We start from the raw sequence: 11,277 nt of genomic DNA on the forward strand, positions 1-11,277 counted from the left end.
ATGATGAATATATTTTAAAGATCTCCCCCATCCCCAGCTTCCATCTAAGCCAAAGGATGATGACACCATGCTAAACAGAAAGGATTTCCAGTTTACAGCCAGAACAGAGAATAAGCATGTCAGATTTGATTATTGTAGACATGGGATACTAAGGGATTTATTTTATTTATTGATTTGATTTAATTTATTTGATTTATATCCCACCCATCTAGTATATTCTAACACTCTGGGTGGATTTATGTAAGCAAACCACAAAATAAACAGAATTATACATAAATTATAACCAATTTGTGCTCCTGCCAGTTATGAAATGTGCCAAATTTCAATGCCCAAATATTTAATGCTTGATACTGCTTGTGAAAGAGGCAGCCACCTTGCTTCTTTTTTACATTTCAAGAACTCACAAATTTAACTGAGCAGTCACACACCCAGGTGATAATTTAAATTTCCAAATGTGAATATGATGTATACCTAGGAAGTAGATAATATAACTATGAAAAAACTAAAATTTGCAATTCGTATGCAAAATTGTTCAAGAGAGATACTGTTCACATACAATTATTATCTGGTAAACCTTAAGTGCTAACTCTAGAAATATCAAAGCTAATAAAATACAGTAAAATATACCCATTTGTCATTTCTGCTTTAAAGTCCTTTGGTTAAATCGATGCATTATGACTTTAGCATATGGAAATGAATACACACAAACAAACTGGGAAAGGGGAGTGCAATCAATACAGTAATAATGAATTCCTGCCATAAAGAGACACAACAAGCACTTTCAGCAAATGGCATAAGTGAAGAGAATAACAGACTTTCAGCCTCTGCAGTAACAGAATTCTCTTTATGAAAAAATGTAGTATATTATGAAAACAGGTAGCTGAGCTACTACTGTTACCAAAATATATTTAACTGAATTGCCTTCATTCATATCCAACACAAATCCCCAAATCACAATTCTGCCCAGATTCTCAAGGCCTAAAAACCAATATTTACTTCAGAAATATAATGAATAGGAAGATGGATAATACTGCATCAAAGCTGGGCTCTCCTACAATACGAAGACATGAAACTTTGTGGCTAAATATTACCAGACGACTGACAAAGCACTTTGGAGCAAAGGAACACTAATTTTAAGTGCTTTGTTTATTTCTGAATCTTAAACAGGACTTTACTTTCTTAACTGTTATTTTCCTTTATGTCTGTCACACTAAACATAAAAATCAAAGTTTAAATTTAATTTAAAAACCAATAATTTCCTGCCCTGTATTTTTAACAAGATAAAAATAAACACATTTCCAGAGCCATCTTACATAACTCTAAAGAATGTTTTGAGCAAGTTAATCAATGACTGAGTCTAAGTTTTTCGTTTTGTTGTGCTGCCCACAAGCTATGAAACATTGGTCAAAATCCTCTTACCTAGGCAAGTAACACAATTTTTGGAGGCAAAATGCCTCAAGTTTCAAAATCGCCACAGTTATTACCAGTTGAACACTGAGTCACACAACTCAGTATGCAACAGATAAATGTCTCCAGAATTTTGTAACTTGAGGCAACCTGAAAGGTCACAACATTTTACACCAAAAAATTAAGCAAGAGGATTTAAGACATTAAAACTCAGAATGAATATAAACTAACAGTCACTTTGAGCAGCGCAAACTTTAGGAGACAATACAGTGGTGCCTCGCTTAACGATTTTAATTGGTTCCAAAAAAATCATTGCTATGGGAAATCATCGCTAAGCGAAACGCAGTTTCCCGTAGAAATGCACTGAAAACCAGATAATCCGTTCCAATGGGAACGGATTGCCGTCCTTAAGCGAAAATCGCCATAGGAAACATCGCTAAGCGAAGCACGGTTCCCCAACTGAAATGCATTGAAACCTATTCAATGCATCTCAACGGGGGGGGGGGGGGAAATTACAACAAATTTAAAAAGAGTCGGAACAAAGTCAAATTAGTTTAACAAAGGGTTTATTAAGTGCACTTGTGATTTCAAGCATTCTAAACATTTTTAAAACATTTTTAAACATATAAAAAACAGCCAACATGAGGCTGCCAAAACCATTGTTAAGCGAAACGGGGGGACCCAAACTGTCATCGCTATGTGAAGCATGGTCCCAAACATCACTATGCGAAAATCGCCCATAGGCAGCATCATTAAACGGAGCGGAAGATCGCTCCGAAAAAGTCATCACTAAGCAAATTCGTCGTTAAATGAAGCGCTCATTAAGCGAGGCACCACTGTATAAACAGCAAAATAAAATAGCAACAAATTAATACAGAACCAAAAGTACTCAAGCTGCTTAAGACAAAACAACAACATACATTTACAACATTCTAGTCCATTCTGTACGTAGCTGCAGAGATTTTCAATAGCAGTGCTGCTCTTGGAGGAAATAGCAAAAATAACTGTCCAGAAAATTATACTCAGCTCTTGAGTAAAAGTAGCTGTGTGGGTTTTGATGTAGCTCTTGCTTTTAAATCAGAGCTCTGCCAATCTACCCAACATAGATCTCCCATTTCCTTTTTCAGCCTGCTCTTTCCTAAGATGCTTTCACTAGTCTTTCAACACTTGACTTCCCGAGACCATATCCCAAACTGTAATCTGCTTTGCCAAAACCACAGCTGTTAGCAACCACTACATGCTGCCCTACAATTTTCAGTACTGTAATCAAGAAGAACAATGTGATGAATCTCTTACAAAAATTCTATTGTTACTCATCTGGCTGTGTTGAACTTTAGGTTTTGGCCTAGCACTCCAGTCAGCCATGAAAATGACTCTCCAAGAAAACTGGCAAATGGAGAGTGGCGGGCCAGCCTAATATTCAATGCCAACGCTGTAGTTATCTGTTAGCTCTGTTACAATTACCACATACATTACACCACTTCTAGGATGGCATCTGGAGAGTCACAACACTGAACATAAGCCTGCATTTTAGCCCCAGGGCTTCAAGTTCTGCTGACAGGGAATCCTACAATGATACTCTTTTGAGTTGTCGCCCAAAAAAGGAATGTTTTCCCATTTCAATTTGATGATTACTATGCCAGTCCCCTGCTATGAGAAGAATTAGCAAGAGCCAACCATAAAACCATAATATTATGTATACTGTAACAGATCTAAGGCAAGTATTCATTACTATCTAGGCCTGCTGTTCTATGCAATATTCTAAAGTCATCTCCTAAACAGATATGTTTCCTACAACAAACTAGACTCAAGCTTGGCCTATTCTAGGTCACGAGGCTTACCAGCCCAGCCTTTTTCCAGGGGACCACAATACTGTATAGGCACCTGACTGGGCAAGCGAAACTCCCAAAATGGAGAATTCTAGGAATCAGAGTCCAAATAAAACTGAATGTACATGCTTAACGTGGTTGAAGTACACTAAATTTTCAAAGAAGCCTGCAAACTTGAAAGGATTAATGTGAGATGTGTTGTTAGTACTAGACTTCACCTCAAGAAATATAGAGTCAGTCCTCTTTTGCCATTTCTGTAGACAAACGCCAATCACTTTGTGAATCCTTCACTATACTAAAGCACAGACAGCAGAGAGGCGACTACTAAAAATCATGAATAGAAGATAGCTATCTAAGGAGATATGCAGTATGGAAGGGAGAGTAACTAGTAGCTGAAGAGTCATTGGCACAGAGAGAGATTCCTCCAAAAGAGGAAAATGCACACGATTGAGGCAGAGAGACCACAGAGGAGGTGCCTAAGGCCTGGAGAAGTCACTGTTAAGAAATTATGGATGGGTAGAAAAAAGACTGGAGAAATAACAGCCTTGCAGCATTAGAAATGCTGTTCCTCGTGGCAAACCAAAAGGTTACACAAAAGTAGTGTGTGGAAAAGGCAAAGAAGCAAATATATTTCAGAGAACAGTTTATTCGGAAATATCTGTTATATGACCTGAAAGATGTGCTGAAGACATCATGGGGACTAACATTAATGCATATGGGAAAATGGAACTAATGAAGCAGTCGTAATAGTTATATGCTGCTTAAAAGACTTCAAGGTAAAGTCACTGGCTCAAAACATATTGAGCAATAGAACACAATGAGCTGTGTACTATAAAAAAGGTTGAATGCATGAAGTGTATAGCCAAAGGCTATAAACAAATTGCAAGTTCTGGTTCAGAATACACTATTATAGCTGGGAAGTTGTCATTTGAAGAGGATACTGTATTGCATTAAACAATATTTTGGTATAAAATTCAACTTCTCCCTTTACTATCTCTAGCATACCTCTTAGAAGACATCTTTAACACAAGATGTTCTATTCTATAACAGAAAGTGTTAGTAACAGCACATTACTAACACAGCTAAGAGCAATGTTATTAGAATAAGGAGCAACTCTAGTTTAAATGGGCCAATATCTTCAAAAGGGCCAATGTATAAATCCAAATCATTTTAACTATTATGCAGAATTGAGGTCTGAAAACTCTGCTGTTTCTAAGTAACAGGCCTGGAAATCAATAACTAGACATCGGGCCTTCTCAGCTGTAGCACCACAATTATGGAACTCTCTTCCGCCCAAAGTCCATCTGGCCCCTTCACTGGGCACATTCAAAAAGCTACTAAAAACCTGGCTATTTAGACAGGCCTTCCCTGAACAAACTACACTCTGATACAATAGTGCCAGATAATATAATTTATATCATACTGCCATGCTCCATGTTTTTATATTTTCTATGCTTTTAATTTTATTTATTGTATTGTAATTCTACCCTCACTGCACTTTATGACTTTTCCGCCCCCATGTACTGATGTTATTTGCTATTTTGTTACTTTGTTGTTTTATGTTACTTGTTGTAAACCGCCCAGAGTGGCCTTGGCTGCCAGATGAGCAGTGTGTGTATATAAATAAATAAAGTAACAAATATCCAGAAAAGCCAAACTGTGTATGATATTACAACTATTGTCTACAGTAAGGCATAGAGATGGACACAAACTGCCAGTTGCCAGGCCTGCCTTCTCCGGTGGGCACCCACTCAGAAGCATCACCCCAGCTTTCCTGCCCCTTCTCCTCCAGACACTGCTTCTGAGTTGGGCACCTTCTGAAAAATGGGGAGTTTGGAAGTGCTGAACACCTGTTCTTCCAAAGGACAAACCAGCACAAACCACCAAACCAGCAGCAGTTCATGCTCATCTCTAGTAAGGCATACAAAGGTAACCTATGTGCACTCATTTCTATGTATTCCATATATTAGACTGAAGAACTGCTGTACTTTATTTCGAACCTGATAACTTTAGCTTGCGTGTGATCTTTCAGATATCAGAAACCATGTGTTAAATTAAAAACTGGCTCTTTGGTAAAGCATGTATCAAAAAGCAATGTATTTGCAACTAAAACTGCAGCTGTTAGTCAACAATGTGAATCTGATCTCTTCAAAGATACACTTAATGGAGCAATTTGTTGCCATGTTGTCCTTTTTTTTAAAACGCATTAGGAACTTAGATAGTAAACATCTAGTCCTACCATCATTTCATTTATTCCTGCATTTTTATGTAATAGCCACTTATTACTGTTTCCATTATTTGAATCAATATTAATAAAATTTGCACATAAGGAAGGAGATATTTCCCTTTGAATTCTGGGGAGAACGGATTCTTTGTTAATGGTAACTTGCTACCAAAAACAAAAAACAAGCAGTGATTGCTGCCCTAGGGACTGATTACACGAAGCGACATTTTTTCACGTCAGCCACATGCCCACTCCATTCATCATTAGAGGCCTTGCTTCATATTCCCCAGCCTTCTCAGCTGCACCAACATGGGTGATTCATCCTCTGCCTTCAGAAGCCTGGTCTTCATGTACATTACCACAGATGAACTCTTTTACAAGAGGTGAGGACAGGATATTTTGGAGATTGCTCACATAGCATTCCTATAAGTTGGAGAAGACTTGATGGCACATAACCAACACCTCTTTTACCTGGTATGGTTTTCTCTCTGCTCTTTACATTTATATCTGGCTTTTTCTCCTAGGAACACAAGGCAATATATGTACCTATCACCTGTATCAGTGACTGCCCCAATGCTTAGGAATGTTACATCTGTGGACTACAACCTGGGGTTCAAATCCCAGGTAGCCGGCTCAAGGTTGACTCAGCCTTCCATCCTTCCGAGGTCGGTAAAATGAGTACCCAGCTTGCTGGGGGGGCAATGTGTAGCCTGTATAATTAAAAATGTAAACCGCACGGAGAGTGCTTGTAGCGCTATGGGGCGGTATATAAGTCCAATAAATAAATAAATAAATAAATAAATAAATAAATAAATAAGACTCTCTCAACTCACTGGCCATATCCTCTGGGATTTCAGAGAACCCCAAAGCAACATTTCCAGTTGTGAAGATATTCACAGTTTCAGGGTCAAATGCAGATTTCAATCCAAATCTTGCAAGTTCCATTCTCAAACTCTAGGCATTAGACTGAACTAGCTTTTTTTCTCTTTTGCTCACAGTATTTCTGGATTCATCTTATCATTTGTGCTTGTTGCATTTCATCTTCTGGGTCTGAAAGGTGGGATAAAAGTATGTACTGTAAATAGGATAGCAACTCTTATGAAGCAGTGACACAGTGCTGGTTCAGTTACTCTTCTTGTTCCGCTTCCTTATTCAACATTGAGCTTCACATACACAGGCTTTGAAACACAAGGACAAACTGGCACCAGACTTGTCACAGACCTTAAACAGATTAATGGGTGTCTTAGGGACATGGACTGGTTAGCTTGGGACAACAAAGTGAAAGAAAATCTGCCTAATAGACAACAGGGAAATTAAGTGTGCTATTGTGCTGTAGTTTTTAGTTATAGAATTAAATTGTGTTAAACGCTTTGAAGAAAACCTCTGTAACTTTAAATTAGCAGCCCAATGAATTAGCTAGTGTTCCTCTTTCCCACTTGCAGTATCAAGCTATTTATCTGTTCCCATGATTAACAGGGCACCACGGAAGGAAGGCTAGAGCTTAGGCTGCATGGCCAGTTGTTAACCCAACACACAAAGCCTTCACATCAACTGTCACTATGTAACCAATACAAGTTCCTTTCCTATTCTAGAATCGCACTAAGTGAAAAAATAAAGGCACACACTTGCCTGTAACACATCAGCCTGGTGCTGTTCCCAGACAGGATACACACAAGCAGCTGAACTGGTCTCAGTTATGAGAGAGGAAGTGCCCTCCAATTGGAAGAAATATTAACAGGTGCAGAGGATTAATCCCCTCATCACCAAGCAATATTATGGTTCTTCATCAACAGACCCATGCCAAGTAATCTAATAGGGGCTTTAGCTGGAATCCTGCACCCCATCCTCTTCAAGTCTTGTTATCAACCTTACAGAACAACCTCAGACACGTTATTCAGGCCAGTTACTATCCTATATAGCCATGATATTACAAATACGGATGAATCAAAAGAGAGGATTTTATTATTGTCAGCAAAAATGGTAGAAGATATTCATACAGCAGGCACGCAGAATTTGGCAGCAGGTGTTATATTAGCTTTATGTAACATTTTTTTTGCTCATGGCCACCAATATCTAGAGAGTCCAAAAGTGTTCAGTTAGACAATTCCAACGTAGATGGTGAGATTTTTTTGAGGATAGCCCATATGTTATATGGAAAATTAGCTCTGCAAAGCATGAAAAGTGAAAATATAACTGGAACACATTTCTACATACCCAGAGGAACTATGTCAAGTATATGTGCCTCAATCTGAGCAAGGCAGATTTAGTTCTGAGAACTAACACAATGCTACATCTCTATTCCCTCGGTGTTGCTTAAAATATTAATACCGAAAACCATTTTACTAAGCAGGAATTTCTCTAGGATGCTTTAGCAAAGACCAGAATAAACCTGACATTAAAAAGTCAGGCATTTTATCTTATTTAATAAGAATAAACCAAAAAAAAACTAATGTACAGCCAGTATGATTTAAAAAGCTGCAGTCTCAAAGACTGCCCTATACAGCTGAAATTGGAAGATCTAGCCACAATCTACTGAACAGGTAAGGCAGCTTTGACTGCATCAATTATTTCTCCTACAAATTCATTCAATAGACTTCTAGAATCCAGAATAGCCTGATACTCAGATTTCCTGTTAGTGTGCCAAGAATGCAGAGGTCAGTTCTGACCCCTGTGCACACACACGCGCACACGCACATGCACACACACATGTTAAAACGAAAGATTGAGATGATCAACTCTGAAACGAATCTCTCATTGGCAATCCAAATTCTTAGCTTACCACTGCAGCATTACTTCTTGAGCTCTAATTGAAAGCTGCTTGTTTTTATCCTAGAAAGGCTTGGCAGAAGCCCATCTGATTTTCAGCATACACTGCCAGCCAGTTCTCAGACCAGTAGAAAGCTGCCTTACACATAAGAGCCCTAAACTGCATTCAATAACATAGGCAAAATCCTGTTACAAAACGGCACTGGCAAGAACAAGAGCTTACTGAGTACAGGAATTTTCACAGGAAACATTGCTAAATGCCATTTACATATCAATGCAGTAACTATATTTTTCGACCAGTTTTCCTAAGATGCTGCCTTTTGAAAACTGAGCACCAGCAAAAAGAAAAAAAATAAAAGAAAGAAAGATTTATCGACTGATCTGGTATCAAACTGAAAGACTGTCGAAGTAAGCAAGCAAGGAACAGTTCACCTTGCAAGCTAGCCGAATTTGAAACCATTTAACCTCAAGGAAAGTGGAAAACTACAGTATCCAAGGAGATTCAGAAACCTACTCAACATCACACACATTCCACAGCAATGTTTTTCAGCAACTCAGGTTAGAAGGAAGGGCATTAAAAATATCACCCAAATTGGACAAAGCGCAATGCTGGCATCCAGCAATTGACCTCGCTGAAAATCATGATGAGAATGAGGGTATTCAGACATTTTGCCACTACTACGCCGCAGAAACTGAAGCACAGAATCTGCGTGGGCTCATTTATCTATGATGATGATAGTCAGGTCTGTCCAGAGAAGGTACAGATTCAGGATCGGGAAAGGGGGGGAGGCAGAATTGCCTCAGGCAGCTCTTTCACACTCCTTTTACAGGAAGGGGGGGATATTAAACCCTTAGGGTCCTAGGACCTGGGGAAGCCTGCAAGGAAATTGCTGAAGGTGTGGGAGGAGATGGCTGTAAGCAAATGGAGGACACAGAGGTGGACGTAGAGAGGGGGGGGCAGGGCAAGACAAGGCGAAGGAAAATTCCTGGAAGACGCCAAGCTGTCTGCAAAACAGCCAGCAAAAGGTAGGAAAGGGCAGGACAAACTACACGATCTGGGAGAGGAGAAGGAAGGGAAGGGGGTGCAGGCAGGACCCTTAAGATTATCTTTTCAACAAGGACTTGCCCCAAACCATTCATTGCAACTGGAACAGCCACTAAGGTTTTCTAAGCACACTAAAGCAAGGTGAGGAGTGCCTTTCTTAGGCACCTTTCCCCACAGCCCTGTCAGGTAGGTCGGGGGGGGTGGGTGGGTGGGGGTGCGATCGACCCCCCCCTTGGAGACGCCAGTGGATGATGGGGCGATGCATAAATAATACCGACTCAATCCTCTGGTCTGGATTCTTCCACCATTCATGATGGCATTCCTCATCATGAATGGTGGAAGAATCCAGACCAGAGGATTTAGCCGGCATCGTTTTTGCATCATCCACTGGCGTCTCCGGGGGGGGGGGGGGGTTCGATCGCACCCCCACCCCCAGGGCAAGGTATCCAAAAGGACCCAGTTTATTTTAAAAAAAGGGGGGGGAGCAGCGTCCTTCTTGAGGACGAATCAAGACAAGAGGGGGCGCCGGGGGATCCCCCAGGATCTGAGGGGCTGACCTACCTGACAGGGCTGTGGGGAAGGCTGGGGGGGGCGTCGCTGGAGGTCACGGGCCGGGGAGAGGGGGGGGCGGACGTCCTTCCTCAGGAGGGTCGAAAACCCGCCTTTTTTCCCCTCAATTCGAGAACCTCGAAGGCCAAGCTCGACGGCTTCGGCTACCGGGCAGAGAAAGAGGACGGAGGGAGGGAGGCGGCCAGGCGAGCCACGGCCTCAGGGAAGGCTCCCTTTTCGGGCGGGAAAGGTCTGTGAGGAAGGGGCGAGCGCTGAGGCGCCTGCCTTCCCCTCAGGAAAAACCGGCCCTTTTTTTCTTTTTCTCCTCACGAGAAGCCGCGCCTTACCTCGATGTAACCGGCCAGGGTGGCCGCCGGGCCGGTGAGCCCGAGGAGGAAGAGCAGCGACCAACCCAGGCGCTCGGGGGTGCCTGTCGTAGGCGCAACCATCATCATCACCATCATCGCCGCCGCCATCCTTCCCTTCGCCGCCGCCGCTGAGGAGCAACTGCCGCGCCAGACGCCTCGGCCCCAGCGGCAGCCGCCCCCGCCCCCTGAGGGGGAGGAGCCCCGCGAGGAAGAGGAGGCGGGGGCTTTCCCCGAAGCCACGCCTTCGGCCCTTCCGCGTCCCCGCCCACCCACTCATCCCTCGATCCGTCCGTCAAAGCGGCGATGGCGTCAATCAGCAAACGCCAATGGAAAGGCGGAGAAGAGGGGGTGGGTGGGAGAATCTTTGTGAAAGACAGCGCTGTAAGCCAGTGAAAATTAAAGAAAACAGATGATCGGCTTCGAGCGCGGCGCTGCTCTACGCCCGCCTCCTGAGCGCCGACCAATCAGGGACAAGGGGAATGCGAGGCAGGGTTCTGTGTACTCTATTGCGGAATGTCCGGAGAGCAGGAGTGGGAGAATATATTTGCATTAAAAGGACTAATTTGCATAAATTATCATATATATTTTTTTGCATTCTTTGATCCTTTTCGTATTCTCTACTCATGGTGACTCCCTTAAAAACTATCATTCGATTGTTCTAAGCCGCCCTACGTCCTTTTTAAGGAGAAAAGAAGGTTAAGATATTTTAAATAAATATCTATAAATAATAAATAAACGTGGGCTCAATGCATATACTGCATGTCCTTGGTTGATTGTTGTTGTGATTGTTGTGGACAGATGTTATTTTGCGGGGAAATTCACATTTCTGTCTTTAAGAATTAGGTCTGTTAAGGAGAAACCATGATTGCGTAACTCCGAGGGTTGTTGCCATAAACCCCTGTCAAGTATTTAAATATGCTACTCAAACCTATTGGAATAATTTCATGATAGTTCAGATATTAAAAAATTCTTTTTATGGTTTCAAAGTGCAATCACCTGTGTGGTCTGTTTTGAACTAGACCCCAGGGCATTGAGTAAGAGTTTACTACCAAGCAAGTATGTAGACCGATAATCCAGTTCTGAGACTGT

General features: G+C 41.6%; 1 protein-coding gene across 4 annotated transcripts in view; it reads right to left on the reverse strand.

Annotated features, from left to right (window-relative positions):
- Window positions 1-10,438, reverse strand: part of APLP2 (amyloid beta precursor like protein 2) — a 56,952-nt gene extending 46,514 nt beyond the window's left edge. Inside the window, exon 1 of one of the 4 annotated variants that reach the window (XM_020791792.3) lies at window positions 10,168-10,438. In XM_020791792.3, coding sequence (XP_020647451.3) covers window positions 10,168-10,296 — 129 coding nt within the window. In that variant the 5' untranslated portion in view covers window positions 10,297-10,438. The remainder of the gene's footprint in view (window positions 1-10,167) is intronic. The other 3 variants (XM_020791813.3, XM_020791822.3, XM_020791801.3) reach the window with 3 other exon arrangements.
- Window positions 10,439-11,277: the final 839 nt, after the last annotated feature.

This window comes from Pogona vitticeps, chromosome 8 (genome assembly GCF_051106095.1).
Source record: "Pogona vitticeps strain Pit_001003342236 chromosome 8, PviZW2.1, whole genome shotgun sequence".
NCBI classification, from domain to species: domain Eukaryota; kingdom Metazoa; phylum Chordata; class Lepidosauria; order Squamata; family Agamidae; genus Pogona; species Pogona vitticeps.